This window comes from Cottoperca gobio, chromosome 5 (genome assembly GCF_900634415.1).
Source record: "Cottoperca gobio chromosome 5, fCotGob3.1, whole genome shotgun sequence".
Classification (NCBI taxonomy): Eukaryota; Metazoa; Chordata; class Actinopteri; order Perciformes; family Bovichtidae; genus Cottoperca; species Cottoperca gobio.
This window is the reverse complement of record NC_041359.1, coordinates 25,671,947-25,689,313: the sequence shown is the minus strand read 5'-3', so window position 1 is coordinate 25,689,313 and position 17,367 is coordinate 25,671,947. Positions and strand designations below refer to the sequence as shown.

General features: G+C 37.1%; 1 protein-coding gene across 1 annotated transcript in view; it reads right to left on the bottom strand.

The window, feature by feature from the left end:
- stab1 (stabilin 1) overlaps nt 1–9,647 on the bottom strand; it is a 60,722-nt gene extending 51,075 nt beyond the window's left edge. The window contains exons 1-11 of the mRNA XM_029430738.1: nt 9,117–9,647; nt 6,109–6,236; nt 5,317–5,432; nt 3,954–4,039; nt 3,564–3,633; nt 3,306–3,401; nt 2,197–2,310; nt 1,606–1,793; nt 1,339–1,475; nt 431–558; nt 125–201 (exon numbers count right to left, since the gene is read on the bottom strand). Coding sequence (XP_029286598.1) covers nt 125–201; nt 431–558; nt 1,339–1,475; nt 1,606–1,793; nt 2,197–2,310; nt 3,306–3,401; nt 3,564–3,633; nt 3,954–4,039; nt 5,317–5,432; nt 6,109–6,236; nt 9,117–9,173 — 1,197 coding nt within the window. The 5' untranslated portion in view covers nt 9,174–9,647. The remainder of the gene's footprint in view (nt 1–124; nt 202–430; nt 559–1,338; nt 1,476–1,605; nt 1,794–2,196; nt 2,311–3,305; nt 3,402–3,563; nt 3,634–3,953; nt 4,040–5,316; nt 5,433–6,108; nt 6,237–9,116) is intronic.
- Between the last annotated feature and the right edge of the window lie 7,720 nt (nt 9,648–17,367).

Sequence of the window (17,367 nt, the reverse complement as noted above, 5' to 3'; positions counted from 1 at the left end):
CTGAAATACTTGAAATGAATCTAGAGTATGGTTACTGTGCTGAGGAACATTGAGGAGATCAATAAAGTAATCCTTTGAAATGGTAGTCAGACAAGTGAAACAGGTAATGAGACAGGCGACCTACAGTCAGAGGTGTTTTCAGCAGGGGGATGAAAGCGGTGAAGGGTCCATTGTGACTCAGCAGCAGCAAACAGCCTCTCTCTGAAACAGACACACACACCAAAGGTCAAAGGTCACAGAAAAGCAACAACACACAGAGAAAGAAAATGTATATACGTCTGTTCTTTCACAATAATGTTAAAAATATAATTCTGTGGTCTCACATTATTGTTTGTGAATTGCTCTTGAAGAATCAGATTGAAAGTATTTCCTGTCAGTGATTCACATCATGTGACCAACTTTTCTCTTGTTCAGTGTATTTGTTTTTTACCGAACATGGCGACGGCTCCGGTCAGCTTTTCTCTCTGGCTTCCACTCCTGTCCAGCTCGAACAACCGCTCCATCAGGTTACCATAGCAACGCCGTCCGTCACCAATCTGACCTGCATCACACACACACCTGAGAGGGGGGGAGGGGATTAGATAATGACACTACAATACACACACATTCACAATCTGAGAAAGGTCTTCAGATAGAATAAGAGTGTAGGGCTGTAGCTTCTGTTGAGGTTCTGGAGTAAAGCTTTGATAAAGTCATTCATCACATTAAGTGAGTTTTTATTAAATCAACCTTGAGTGCATGAAACCTGCGATTTCTTCAACACCTTTCTAAAGTCGTTGGTATGAAAGTGATGACGCCAAGCAGATACATAATCAGATCCTTATAAAGAATATATACTTCACTATAATGGTGTCAGAGCCTAAATAGATTTAGTTATTGTGGTTATAGAAATTAAATGTATAGAGATGTTAGATTACTGCTACTTTAATACGGGTGCGGGCCTCCTTTTGTGTGCGGCAAACTGTATGTTGACCGCAGTGAAAATGTTGTTTTTGAAAGGATGAACGCCAACACATGGAATAAAGCAGGTTATTTCTTTAGATAAAAACATAATGTGAATTTTGGAAATGATTAAAAGAAACAATCTTACTTTATTTGAAAACGTGCAGAAATACGGGGTTAAACAGAATGACTAGACATGCGCAGCATTGCAATGTAGATTTAGAATTAGTTTGTCAACATTATGACTGAAGCTTCAAACTGTTCGGTACAGCTCTACAAGAGAGACAGACAAAGAAAGTGCTTCTTTGTCTACTTCTGGTTTTAGTCTTTTGTCTAAACCTGGATCTAGCTATAGTTCTAAAAAGCAAAGGACAGACAAAGTGTTTGTATTCTGACCTTGGATGTCCATCCAGTGCAGTTTGACAGACAGCTGTGGGGTCACAGGTGTCCGCTGAGCAGGCAGAGACCAGCTGACAACCAAACTCAGCGTTTCCAACCACAGGAGACATGCCGAACATACACTCGCAGCTGGACTGAGAGAGGAACAGATAAAGACAGACTGAGGTTAAATACACTTTCAGGATTTAGCTCTGATTTCAATTATGGACTTGTGAATTTTTGTTTTCAGACTTCAGCTCTCTGTGTTGTTGGTCCTGATTCTACCTTGTTGGGTCCTTTGAAGACACAGATGGTGGAGTTGATGGGACACCCTCCGTTGTTGTCGGAGCAAGGGTTTCTGGGTATGCAGATCTTGCCGTCGCCCTGGTAGTCTGGCTTACAGGCACAGCTGACCTTTGACCCCTGTGAGGAGCACTGGGCATTGACGTCACAGTCCCTCGCTGAGCAAATACCTGACCAGGAAAACATGTAATCAAAATGTGTCTAACTTCTGTATCATCCCTGTGAGACTGTGATGTTAGTTAAACAGAATTCAAAATTGTTGAATGGATGAGAAATAAACAGACAAATATTCTTAAATCTGTACCACTGGTGGGGATAAATGTAAAGTTTGACCTGAGGATGGTGTCAGAGGAAAGGTCAGACTCAAATCTCAAAAGCTCTATAATAATAAGCTTTATTTGTATAGCACCTTTCATACAAGAATTGCAGCCCAAAGCTCTATAGTCTCAGACTTACCTTAACTTTCATCACGCTAAGAGGAAGCATCCATGATAATATTAGCAACACAAATTAGACTGATGGACCGGCAGACGAAAACATCTTTAGCTTAAACTTTTAAAAAATTGTGATTACTTGCGCATTTGCCCTGTGGCAACCTCCTGTACCCGGGCAAACATTCACAGTCAGCGGCGTCTCCCTGTCCTTTACAGTACGAGTAGGGACTGCAGCTACTGCACTTGGTACTCACTGCCAACAACACAAAACACAACAGCAGCAATTAAACATCAGACAGACAGACAGACAAAATCAAACTGGAGCAATAAATACAATATGTGTCACCCCGAGTATAAAAGTAGTATAAAACCTCAATATTATTTTGGTCTTATTTGATTTCGATCTGTCAAAATCAAGTCAGACCATTTGATTCAGCGGTATAGTCACCTTTAATTGTTACTGTGCGTAAACAAAGCAGCAGCAACAGCTTCGTGGCCTTTTTTGACCTGATTTCTGACCCTCTTATTGGTGCAGCCATTTGCACTCATTATATTACTCTATATAAAACTACTGCAACCTCCTCTGCATGTGTTTCAGGGAAAATAAAAGAATGAATAATAATAACAAATCCATAGTTTAATTTAAAGTTTATACAATATATTCTTACAACTAGTATACCGCCTCGCAGTTTTATGCCTCCGCCAACCGGTGAAATGCAGTTTACATCCATGTCTGTCCAAAATGTCTTCACTTCATAATTTTTGTGTGAAATTGTCATAATTAGCGAATTCTTGAGTTATGGGCAAAAACGTGTTTTTTTAAAGGTCACTTAACCTAACTTAACTTAAGGCAAGACATTTCTGAGATGTCACATTCACCAGAATGAGACAAATGGACAGACAGATAAGCCTCTGGCCTTGGCTCTCGCCGTCACGGAGGCAAAAGAATTCACAAGAGATAAGATAAGATGATTATTATGTCAATTCAACCAAATGTGGATTTTCAGCAGTAGTTTCATAGCATATTTTGTTTGACTACCATTATTACAGTGGACATTTCAGCATAATGCGTTTAAGGAATCTATTGTTTTATTTTATTTAATAATATTTGAAAAAAATAAAAAACATAACCAGTTCGACTGAGTATTTGTGTATATATATATATATATATATATATATATATATGGTCTGATATATCTTAATATAGTTTGTTATCTAATACAGGGTAATCCAGCATCACGGTCTTACCTTGGTCACAGCGCTTCCCAGTGTACGGCGGCTGACACAAACACTGTCCATCACCCTCTGGACCTTCATTACACACTCCATGGTCACAGTCACACTCTGTACACACACACACACACACACACACACACACACACTATTGGTGTCATATCATGTCAGCCATATAGAAAGATTTGCAGTTTTTGTGAGACATTCTTGCAGCTGCTTAACACAATAAATTGGAGGTGTTTTTTGTACCTGAGGTCAGAAATGAGAGCCTACCTTTATTACACTTTTCTCCATAGAAGTTTTGATTCTTACACTTCTGACAGGCAAAGCCCGAGAAGCTGTCCTAAAGAGAGAAACAACTTGTAATTAGTGTTTTGCAATATCAAGACATCCACAATCTGAATGAGAATTTTTTTTAAACAGACAAAAACCCAAGGGATGCTGGGTACAGTTCGCTCTCCATCGCTCGCTAGAATATTACCCTTGCTCACTAAAGCACTTTCAAGAAGACCGGGGAAGTGACATTGTAGCAAGCTTAATCATTTCCAGAATTAGCGATGTAACTTAAGGAATGAACACTTTTGTTTTTGGAAATAAACAAACAGGTAGGAATCAGACAGAGACAGACAGACAGACAGACAGACAGACAGACAGGATACTCACATCACAGACGCAGGTCCCGTTGCCGAGGTCTCCATCCAGACAGGTTCCATGGAAGTTACAGGTCTTCCCGGACCAGCTGGGACAGGCTACAGAGAGACATATCAACACATAGATGAGCAGTCAGACTGGGAGACATGATTAGAAATGATCATTGTTGAAAGGTTTCCATTTTGTCTTTTGTTTGCAGGTTCACGTGTCACGATCACATGGTTGTCATTTGTCCTATTGATTAGTTTGAAGTATTTAATTAAGTACTGTACTTGAGGACTTTACTTGAGTATTTCCATATCATGCTACTTTACTTCTACTTTGCTACAATTTGGAGGCAAATATTGTACTTTTACAATTTAAGTTGGAAGTTAGTTTGCATATTTAGATTATTAATATAAAATATGAATCAGCTAATAAATTGCTTAGCCTACACACTAATGCATAACGAATATATTCCAGTAATATAACATATATCTTTCTGAAATGAGCCATTCTGCATGAGTACTTTTACTTTTGGTAGCCTTCTTTAACTAAACTGTGATGCTAATACATAAATACTTTTACTCAATTAAGATTTTAAACGCAGGACCTTTTCTTGTAAGAGTGTTTTTACACTGTACTGTGGTAACAATAATATACACATGGCATATTCTAATTAATCCCTAATTTAGAGAATGAATAGCTTAACCAATTACTGTAAACAAAAATACAACTGTACTTATTTATGGGACTAGTTACTTTCATGTTAATCCTTAATTGATAACACCTGCACATTAATAATCGTTAACACTGCAGCAGTGTGAATGTAACGTGAAGTAACGGCTAACTTTAGCTAGCTAAAACAAGCTAACAGCGGCTTCGTTCATAAACTCGTTGTTAACAAGCTAACCCTCAATTAGAAGAAATAAGTTATCACTTACTTCTTGTCGTAAACACATAACTGACTGCAAAACAACAAAATAATAATGCAAAAGTCCCAATTAACGCCAAACTAGCTACCAACCGTTACTTTTTTCTACCTGTGACAGAAAATTAGAGCTGTGCTGTGAGACCGCACGTGATTGGCGTAGAGAAATGACACTCAATGAAAGAGCCAATCAGAACTACAAAAAACAAAATAGTCCCGCCCTCTTATTAACGCTTAACACTTGAATTTTCTTCCTGTTGAGAACCGTAAATAAAAAACGTTTCTGAAATTAAAAATATAATAAAAAATGTCCTACTGGATATTTAAAAGAGCAAATTCAGAGCTTATTCATTCATTATTCAAGATTCGGGAAGTTTGGTGTGTGTGTGTGTGTGTGTGTGTGTGTGTGTGTGTGTGTGTGTGTGAGTGTGTGTGTGTGTGTGTGTGTGTGTGTGTGTGTCTTACTGAGACAAAGAGATCCCCAGTGATCTGGGCAGCATTGTGGCTCCATGAAGCCCTTCACACAGACATGCTGACATCCCTCCTGCAGCGTCTCCCTGCCACCGATCTCCACCACATAACTGCAGCACACAGTGAACATTAGGTGAACAAAATAGATTATATGATCAATTATAAATACATTTTAATCCAAGTTGATTAAAATAGACATGATGAAAACAGAGCCATCATTGGTGGTAAAAGATAAATTATGTTAGTGGTGAATAATGTTGAAACAGAGCCCAATTATCAGAGCAACACTGTTTCAATTAAAATGTCAATTAAGTTTATTAATTGACAATTTGTCTATTTTTCAATTCCCATACATTTAATCACTACCATCATTCATTCATAAGCATTTTAATCATTATTTTTTGTTACTCCCACCCTTGAGGCCACTTTCATTAAATAATAAAAGATCATTTTGTGTTGTGAATGATAAATGTAAGACAAATAAATTAAAATATGGCTCTATTTTTATAATGACTGTTTTAATCAAATCACTTCATATTTTTCACTTCTATTTTTATCAATTAATTTCCGTTACTTACCACCCATCTAACTACATTTTTGATGCATTCCTTTTAAAACATATATATTAACTGCCATTTTATTTTAAGAAATATACCAAGCTACTCCCTCACAATTTTTTTTAAATAATAACAAAAACGATGCAGTTAACAGACATAATTTAGTAATTTTGACATTTAGGAAGCTATGGTTTGTGTGTGTGTATTGTAGCTGCAGGTATGTGCGTACCTGCAGTTGACTGTGCCCACGTTGCTGAAGCCTCGGAGGCAGCTGCTGGTGGAGGCGGCGGCACAAGAAGTGCAGGAGGTGTGCACGTCCTCCCTCTGTGAGATATCACACCGGCCAGGAGGAGCAGTCTGAGGGAGCAGAGGAGACACATCAGATGGTACTGTAGGTCAGTACAGCCTTGTGTTTAAATAAGCAACAGCTTGTACTTCCACTGATACTGACACCAGTAGAGTAGCAGTAGTGGTGACCCTGAAGGTGGTAATAGCAATATGGTGGAAGTAGCAGTACTTCTGAATGAAAGAACACTTTTATACTGGTGTCATGATACTAACAATACATGCAGAGTAAAGATAAAACTATATACACATGAAGCTAAAGTATATTCAAGTGAAGTCGTCAGCAGAGGTGGAAGAAGTACTTAGATCTCTTACTCAAGTAAAAGTAGTGATACTATAATGTGGAAATACTCTGTTACAATTACAAGTCCTGCATTCAAACTCTTACTCAAGTAAAAGTATTTGTATCAAAATGTACTTAAAATACAAAAAGTAAAAGTACTAATTCTCAATCCTCAAGGTAACTAAAGCTGTCAGATAAATGTAGCGGAGTAAAAAGTACAATATTTGTCTCGGAGGAGAAGTACAAAGTACAAGTACAAGTGTACTTAAGTACAGTACTTGAGTAAATGTACTTCATTACTGTCCACCTCTGTCATGTTAAGAAGACATTTTCAGAAAAAGAAATAGCAGCAGTAGTAGTCAAGTGCCTTCATTGATAAAACCAGTGGTTAAGAGTGTTTCACTTCACATATATCAGATTATTATTATTATTGATGCATTAATGAGTAAGCAGTATTTCAATGTTGCAGCAGGTTGAGGAGGATATACTTCAGTAGAAATACTTAGTTACTTTTCACCACTGGATAAAAAACATACAAAAACAACAAAGTGAAGAAGGTTTGGGCTGTTTGAGAACCAGCAACATAGTGAGGGACACAGACCGGGAACACTGGACGGACTGGGATTCTACGACGGCAGCCGTGCTGGTTCTACTGGGATATTGACACGTGTCCGATGCACAGCTGGAAGATTTAGTCCTCAAATCGAATTCACTCTGATCAGAAAAAAGTCAGCGGACTAAATCAAAAACCTGATGATGTCATCCGTTTGAATCTTGATACTCTGATGATATTTTCTACGTGGAATCTATTGAATTTACAGCAAAGTAAATAATGTTTTACGTGTATTTTCCCTTTAAAATGGCAGAAGATACTGTGTCCTGAACTGAAAGGGAAGAATATCAGTGTCAAGTGTTGTCAAGTTGAGTAACAGGTTGGGAACCACTGCACTAAGAGATACTTCTGCAGTTACCAAAGGGTGCATTGAAATATGTTTTTAATCATTTGGATTAGAAAATGTATATATCCCTTTATTGAGTCAGCTGTAACTTGAACACAAAGTAGCAAGCGAGAAGAGAAGCCTAAAGTGTAAACTGCATCAGGCTTTACTTTCTACAACACTGAGTTTTAACGGTTCAAGTCTCTATTTGTTACGCTGTGGTGCTGGAGGGGAGACTCAAGACGAGTATTGAACCATAGTATGAACCTGAAGCTTAGTTTTGGATCAGATTTGTAAAATTATATCTGAGAAAGTAACTCTGCTGAAGAACGTATTGTATGAAATGCCATACATTGTTCTACACACATTCATGGTCCCCGGAGGATGAAGCTCTCTGAATTTGGGGATCCTGTGACTTTTTCCAGTAGCGCCAAAAGCAGGTCAAAGTTTTAACTTGACATTTGATGGATTGGCACAGTTTGTACGGATGTTCATGGTTCCCAGAGGATGAATTCTACCGGTTTTGGTGATCCCCTTTTCATCTAGTGCCGAGACCAGGTTTACGTTTCTGGTTTTGAGTAAAATATTTTGACAACTTTTGGATCAATTGCTATGAAATCTGGTACAGATATTAAAAGGTACTTAGAGAAGAAAATTACAAATTCTCTGATGATCCTCTCACTTTTCATTAAGCGCCATCATCATGTCAACATTTCAATTTGCCCAAAAATTCGGTTTATGACCGCAAAACTAATGGAATTGGCATCAACTTCAGTCGTACTTTGTGCTAATTAGAAAATGTTAGCAATCTAACAAGCTAATCTACAATGATGAACCGTGTAAATATTACCTGCATGTTAGCATTGTCACTGTGAGCATGTTAGCATTCAGATATTAGTATCAAGCACTGCAGCATCACAGAGAGTGGGACTCTCGACTTTCATCTGGTTAAAGTTGATCCTTTTTAAGGAATCTCAGCATTTCTGTCCGTCTGCTGCTTTTTTTGTAACTTTTATTTATGAACAAGTTTCACATTACAAGAACATAAAGCACAAAGCAAATAAGAAACACAAAACAATAAAGCAAACAAATATGAGGTTGCATGGGATGATCAGTAATTTAAGGAGAGTTTGTCTAATTTAAAATAAAATATTACACACGGCACATTAATGTAATCTGTCTCTTTGCTAAATAAACACACAACTATTATCCTAATTCTTTTTGGAGTCGTATGGAGTAGGTCATCTGTTATCTAAGATGTACTGTAGGCGTTTAACAATATTGAAAAAAGGAGAACCTCTGCTGCTTTCTGACCTGCTCTTCTTTAATCTGTCTTGGAAGTTCCTCAAATTTAACAATAATGAATTGGTGGAGTTCCCTTTTAAGGTCATATTAGTTCGGACTTTACTAACACTTTCACTAGTTTTGTACTAACAATAAAAAGTTCACTCGATCCAGAACTTTTCATTCATTCTGTGACCAAAGATTTTTTTTTTTTAAATAGATTCTCTACAAACGAGTAAAAATATTCCATGAGTTCAGACTCAGGAATAAAGAAGTAGTTTAGTTGCATTTATCAGAGAGCAAAGCAATCCTGTTATAATATAGAGGTCTAAAGACAACAAACATGGGATTCAGTTTCTCAGTGTAACAGAGTTGGAGGTGTGTTACTTGTCCTTGCAGTGAAGTTTGGAGGCAGAGTGGCAGCAGGAGCAGCAGCAGCAGCATGGCTCAATGTGTCACATCCAGGGTGGAAAAATAAATCCACCGACCCAGCGTCCTTCCTCAGTGAGTAGAAAGAAATTATGTTTTTCAGGCAGCGTTGGATCTTCACGTCAGTTTTCTCCTCTTACATCTAGTCTTAACTCTTAAACACAACCTGCTCTACACGCTACAGGAAAAACAAACTGATAACAACATCCTGCGTGCAGGAAAAACAAAACTATTAAAAAACAATCGACTTCTTCTCCAACAGTGATAGATGTAGAACAACTGAAAGCAACCTGGTGATAATAGACGCAAAGACTCTCTAAAAATACTTAAAATATTAACACTACAGGGTGGATCCAGGCAGTGTTGGGATTAGTATTATTTGCTAATTTTCAGCCTGTCATTTAGGAACTAACAAAAAAAATACAACTAACGGATTAACTCTCAGCTCAGCGTCTGGCGTGGCAGAGAGCAGCCAAAGAGGCTGGAGCAACTGCTGGCGTTACGCCTTTCCTCCTCTAATCTAGGAAGAGAAAGAAAAAAACAACAACAATAACAGAAACTGGCAAAGTAGAACCTCCCAGCAGAGATCATCTCCTCCTACTCCTGCCCTCTTAGTAACAGCAGCACTACTAGCAGTAGCAGTATTAGTACTCGTAAAGTAGCAGCAGTAGCATCTGTAGCACTTGTTTTAGTGAAAGCAGCAAAAGGTAGGAAAGCACACCACTCCCTTTTCTCCATGGACTACACCTACACACCAGCAGTGGTGGAAGAACATCCTTTACTTAAGTAAAAGTAGAAATACCTTAGTCTAAAAATACTCCATTACAAGTTAAAATCTTGAATTTAACATCTTAAAAGTATTAAAAGTATATCAACAAACTGTACTTACAGTATCAAAAGTAAACAGCCTTTCACTGTGTTATTTTATTATAGAATATTATATTAGGCTATTCTGTTTTTTATTGCTAACAAATACATGAAAGAGCATTTTAATGTTGTAGTTCGTCAACGTGGATCCAAGTTTAGAGACTTTGTATACGACCGGGTAGATTAGCAAACGTCATGTGTTTTTTTTTATGTCAAATAAACGTAGTGGAGGTAAAAGTCCGATGTTTAAGTATAAAGTAGCATAAAATAAAAATTATTTCAAAATCGTACTTAAGTATAATACTTAAATAAATGTACTTACATTCCACCACTGTAGATAACTAATAAAGGAAGAAAGAGGACAAATTATGGTTATTTATTTATATATATTTCTGACTTTTACTTCTTCATATTAAACAATTCGAGAAGGGAAAGTCTTCACATGAGGTGAAGGATCACATGCTCCTCTACAGTTTGAGTAAATTCTTCAAAGCTTTAATAACCTCATAATTGTAAAAGAAAAATACAATATGTGAGTATAGAAGTATTCAAACTCCTGCTTTTGCAGCAGCAATTACAGCAGAATAACTACTTGACTTTTTAGCCCTTTGTAACAGTGCTAGAAAAAAAACTTTATTACAAAAACAAAATGACATTGCAGAAAGTATGAACCTGGAGGCGCCAGAAGAACAGCAGTCATAAAAACACACTGACCTTTGGCTATAATCACACTGGTTCAGCACTTTACAACTGTTTTGAGAACTACTACATGAATAAAGATTAGTATATTTTTCTAAGATAAAAACAACGTTTCATTGGACATGTTTCTTGGGCTTATTCTAGAAGTGAATTACTGGATTTGTGACGTAGTTCTTTTCTTTATTTTAATTGTAATTATAATACTCTGGCCTGTAACTATGAGGTCTGTCGGTGAAGAGAGAGAGATTGTGAGAAGTCCTCTCTCTTCCTAACAGGAAGTTTTGGGTGGATTTCCCCTCTGGGTCGTCCCAGCGGAGCGGTGCAATTTGGACGGATTTCCTCGTCAGCTGACACAACTCCTCGTCTGTTTCTCAGAATGAAAAGGAACATATGAGAAAGCTGAGTTTCTTTTCCTGTTTTAATTTAGTTTGACTTCACGAACAGATGACAGACGCAGCGAGGTGAGTCTGACCAGAGAGAGGGTGAAAGGTCAAACAGCCAGCAGACAGAACAATAGCAGGAAGCGGGCAGACAATAAACCGCTCCGAGGATTACTGCCTTGCTCGCAAGTGGGAGAGTTCAACCTGCAGCCCTCCAGCCACAGTCTTCTATACCTTTCCGCCATTACAATTTAAAAATCGCAGTGATGTCCACCACCCTGTTAATCTGCTGTTTAATATGTTCACTAACGGTGCATCTCAAGCTTGTGGTGCAAATTTTGAAAGCAAAGCAAATTTCTTTGAGAAACTTTTGAGTGTTTTTGTACTTTGTTTTTATTATGCAGCCGATTTGTACCAACTTTATAGACATTAACTAAAGCTATATTGCAACGCATGCACTGAAGTTGCGTAGGCCTATGTGTTGTAGTTCAGAATCTGACTGATCTCCAATCTCACCAATACAGTTCTGTTATTTTAAATCAATTTCTCTCAGGTCACGTCTTTGCCACAGTTCGTGCCACTTGATGGAAATCTATTCCCATCAGTGTTGAGTTTACATTCAATCGTGCAACCTTTAACATCTGCTTCACTTTCAGTATGGGCAAACCTTTAGGAAAAATATTGCTATTTAAATCAGTTTAGAAGAAAATTAGATAAAGAACAATGTGGCTAATTTTATACCTGGATAAAATCTCAATAAAATGTCATTTAATTATATATTTTATATGATTTTTATGAGTGCGGACATTTTTATGTCTCAATAACTTGCTATATTAAGAGTTTTTGACAGGTATCTTCTTCTACAGAATTACAACCCTAACGAGACTAAAGCTTAAATTATACTACTACTGTAGGTTAAAATGATCTAAACGACCATTGTGCAAGTTCGCCCACCATCTTCACCATTTTAGTTTAGCGTGTTATCATGCAAACATTTTCTTATTAACAGTAAACACAAATTACAGCAGATGTCTTGAGCACTGGGGATGTCATTAGTTTTACAGGTATTGGACAAAAAAACCCCAATCCTGATAATGATGCTAGAATAAAAGTTGAGGGATCACCAAAGTTTTGACAAATATATTTGAGGGGGATATAATCTCTGCACCAAATGTGATGGCATTCCATCTAATAGCTGTCAAGATATTTCAATCATCACCAAAAATGTCAACCTCAGGTTGGCACTAGAGGAAAAGTAATGAGATCACTAAAGTCATTAGGTTCATGAAAGTCTGTACAAAATGTCATGCCAACAGTTTTACTAGTTGAAGAGTTATGATATAGACTGGATATATAACGATACATTGGTCTTGACCAAAGTGGTGAATGGAAAGACAGACAGACCAACAAGTGGCAAAGGAGCACATCTCAACTTTTCCCCACCTAGCATTTCCAAATGGTATTATTGTTGGGGTCCGCCATGTACACTACTGGGGATAATAACTGCAAAGAACTTACATTGATGCTCTTTGATAACTGGGGATAGCTACCAATAGCTAACGGAGAAAACAAAGGTGCCATCATCTTCCTGTTTTGGTTGCGCTATGGTTGACGCACTTCCTTTGTCCCGTAAATAGAGTCTCCATTTTCCCGGGAGATCGTACTAGGGGCAGACAAAATTGCATAATGAAAGACAGGCTTATAGGGAACCAATCTAAATGTAGCCATTACATGCTGCCAACCTAATCTATTGCCACTTTAAAAGAGTTTTACATGAAGTCTGTTACAGAGAGTACAGAGGTGTTACTGTCGAACCACACAAAGCTTAATTCACTGCCCCAAATTCTACCACACACATTACAGAACAAGACTATAAAGCAGCTCCTCACACAATTACATCACTTGAATGTATGTTTTGTCAATAGTTTTTGAGATAATGTCTGTCCTTGCTTGCTGCTGACCAGCTATTACACTGGATGTGGTTTCACATCTATGATGCCTTGAGACTGTCTGATTAAATATAAGACAAGTGAATAAAAACACTGTGTGAAGGACGCCATGATATTTTTTCTCTCTGAGTGTTGTATAATGGCACACACACACACTCACACACACGCACGCACGCACGCACGCACACACACACGCACACACACACACACACACACACACACACACACACAGTAACTCACTGCTGACTCCTGAAAAAGTGAAAAAACATGAATCAAGGAGTAAAGAGACAGGCGCCCGAGCCACAGGTCCCATGTCCCGGTGACCATCTCAACCTCAACAAATGCCTCCGATCAGCATTCTAAGGCGGAAAACAGTCGAACAGACAAGAAAAAACATGAAAGATAAGAGGAAGTGAGAAAGGATTTACTATCAGTGTCACATCCCTCTGGTGATCCCTGGTGTCTCTCTGCTCCAACTGTTTATTTAAGGACACTTTAACCAGATTTAACAGATTTTCAACAGAGCCATGAATACATACTAATACATACATACTTTAATCTTTCAACGTCACCTGGTTAACAGTAGTTTTCAAATTATGACCAACCAACCCAAAAAATGTTAAGCCCGAAAAATGAGCTTAAACTGAATCTGAAGAATGAAAAGCAGTCCTATCACACCGAAGATTTGAATATGAATTTCTTTTTCTTCTCTTTTAACTTCTTTTAAGTTCTTTAAACTACTAGTAGGCCTTCAGGCTTCATTCACTTTATATGCTAGTGCCTGCATGTTTTGTCCCAACTACTGTAAATATATTGCATTAAATGCAGTATATTTATCTTAGTGCTATTTGACAGCTAAGATAACTAAAGTACTGCACCGTTACAAAAAGGAGGACTTACCTTAAATTCCATGAAGCCGGTTTAATGTAACTCAATTTGTTTTTGCCGGGAACCTGAAGGTTTTCATTGGTTGAACCACAACGGCTAAACCAAACAGCTAACATTAACCAAACGGTTTGAGTTTAAACTGAACCGTTAAATAAACCTGGCTAACATATTAGCTGATTAACTGAACTGTTAAATACACATGAATTTAAAATGTACTTCTAAACTGGACTATTAACTAACCTGAAAAAAAGTATTTGCTGCTAAACTGGACCGTTAGCTAACTTGACCCAACTGTTGTAGCGGTCAGTCTGAACAGTTAGTTAACGCTACCAGAATCAAAGATTTGCTGCTGAACTCAACTGTGACCAATTAGGTAACAAATTCAACTGTCCGCTTACCTGACTCAAATATTAACTTAAAATCTGACCTGTAAGGAACTAAATATTAAGCTGCTAAACAGAACCATTAGCCGGTAAATTGGTCCATTTGCTAACCTATACCAAACTGTTATAGTCGTTAAAATGATTCGCTAGCTAACCTATACCAAACTGTTATAGCCGTTAAAATGATTCGTTAGCTAACCTATATCAAACTGTTATAGCCATTAAAATGATTCATTAGCTAACCTATATCAAACTGTTATAGCCATTAAAATGATTCATTAGCTAACCTATACCAAACTGTTATAACCGTTAAAATGATTCATTAGCTAACCTATACCAAACTGTTATAGCCGTTAAAATGATTCATTAGCTAACCTATACCAAACTGTTATAGGCAGTTAAAATGGTCCTTTAGCTAACCTATACCAAACTGTTACTAGCCATTAAATGATTCATTAGCTAACCTATACCAAACTGTTATAGCTGTTAAAATGGTCCGTTAGCTAACCTATACCAAACTGTTACAGCAGTTAAAATGTCCTTTAGCTAACCTATACCAAACTGTTATAGCCATTAAAATGATTCATTAGCTAACATATACCAAACTGTTATAGCTGTTAAAATGGTCCGTTAGCTAACCTATACCAAACTGTTACAGCAGTTAAAATGGTCCTTTAGCTAACCTATACCAAAACTGTTATAGCCGTTAAAATGGTCCTTTAGCTAACCTATACCAAACTGTTATAGCCGTTAAAATGATTCATTAGCTAACCTATACCAAACTGTTATAGCTGTTAAAATGGTCCGTTAGCTAACCTATACCAAACGGTTACAGCAGTTAAAATGGTCCTTAGCTAACCTATACCAACTGTTATAGCCGTTAAAATGTCCTTTAGCTAAACCTATACCAACTGTTATAGCCGTTAAAATGGTCTGTTAGCTAAACAAAACTGTTAGCCATTAAATTGGACCTTAAGCGGACCTAAAGTGAAATGTGAGTTTACTGAAAAGATTTGGTGCTAGACAGGACTGTTAACTAACCTGAACAAAACAGGTAGCTGCTTAACTGAACCATTAGCTAATATCTAGGCTACTGTCTAACCTGTAGCCTAACAAAGTTATTGTTACTAAATTAAATTGTTAGCCTGACACAATCTTTCTGACCCCTGAAAACTTAATGTTAATTTATGTAGAGGCCTCAAGTGCAAGTGCAGTAAAATTATAAAACATGTCCAACTTGCAATTTAAATAAATCCATGGATTCAATCAAAACATGCATTCCATGGGCAATGGCTGAATTTCCACCAAATGTAATGATAATATTTTGAGAAGTTTGATAGATAAGCTGCTAACAAACTAATGGAACAAAAACATCCTGGCAGATGTGCTAAACACTGATCTCTAGAGTAGTTTCCCAGCATGATGTTAACCCTGTTTGTTCGTCATCTTGACACACTGACTGTCACTTTGTTCCAAACATAAATCCTGTTTGGATCCAAATGTGATGAAGTTTAGGACAACTGAATTGGGTTTTTTATTAGTTTTTTTGTTACGAGAGAGCCTCGAACTGAAATTCTTTCCTATTAGTCATTTGAGAGAATGCCAATCAGAGGTCATTTCGCCAGTTTTGCTGATCACACTTCCTCGTACAGTATCGCTGCCCCATGTCTGTTTAACTGTCCCCAAAAAGGAAATCAGGCAAATTTCATGACCAGCAACTCTGACAGACAGGAAATAGAGGAAGTTGAGCGAGTTGAAAGGTGGCTGTACATTTCGTGCTGCAGAAATGGCAAGTCATCAAAATCTCACTAAGCGTCGAGAGCAATGAACTGCTGACAGGAATCTTTGGTCAATTCTTTTTTTTTTTTTATGCTTTTGAAGATGTTTTTTTACCTCTGGTAAACAAATGGTTCTCAACAACCAGGGTTTTAAAAATATTATTAGGGAATTAAAATTATTGGCAAAAAATATCAACATTTCTTTACTGTCTGACAATTTTGCATTTTACTTTCACTTCCAAAACTGCATAGCTCTTCTACTTTTAATTCAGATGTACTGTACATATTTTTCACAGTAATATTTTATCTTTTATTGTATGTGGAGACCTGAGAACACTGAGAAACATGAGCAGTCAGACGATTAGTCAGTTTGGAATTAGTCCAATTATTGCTGTCAAGCCTCAAAATGGACTTCCTAGATCGAATTTCATGTTCATCTGCTCCAATTTAGGGTTAAAAATGTTTCTGCCTTTTATTAAATACAATTTCAGACCATTTATTCATGTTTTGCACTGCATTGTAATTTTAATTCACTATTTAACTTTTATATATTTAGCTCCATTTATATGAGTTTTAACATCATGTTTCTTTTCATATGGCCTTTTATGTCTTATGTAAAGCACTTTGAATTAGTTTTTAGGCTCATCCGAAGCCTTAAAACTTCTTCTTCATCTTTTGTTGCAGAAATGACAAAGTAGAAGGCCAAACAAAGCAAGGCAGAATAAGGTAGGTCACTGTAATAACAACATTATCGCTGATCACTGCACTAGTAAGAAAAATAATCGTGAAACTTAATTTGAATTGAAAAGGAGGATAATCCCACACATATCTTTTCACACTAACATTTTCTGATTTAATAATACGTGTTAAAATAGACCTTTGCAGTGACTGTGCCCATCTAAGTGTCAGTTTTAGTTGGCATTCCCACAGAAACTCGTCGGTTCCACATTTAGACTGGTTTTCTGGTTTAATTGCTGAATCAGCTGAAATGTTCACAGACAGCAGTCGAAGAATCAGTTTCCATTTTCACTTTATTTCGGTGGCATTCCCCTTTAACAAGACATGTAACGTAAACAACAGTGGTGAATGGTGGCAGGGTCCAACACTGACTGGCTTCCCATTTGTCAATAACAATAATAATAATAATAATAATAATAATAATAATGTACAAAAGACATAACATACAATAAAATAAAACACAACAAATATATAAAAAATAATACTCAATGATACTAAATGACATTTAAGAGTTCTTTTAATCTCTC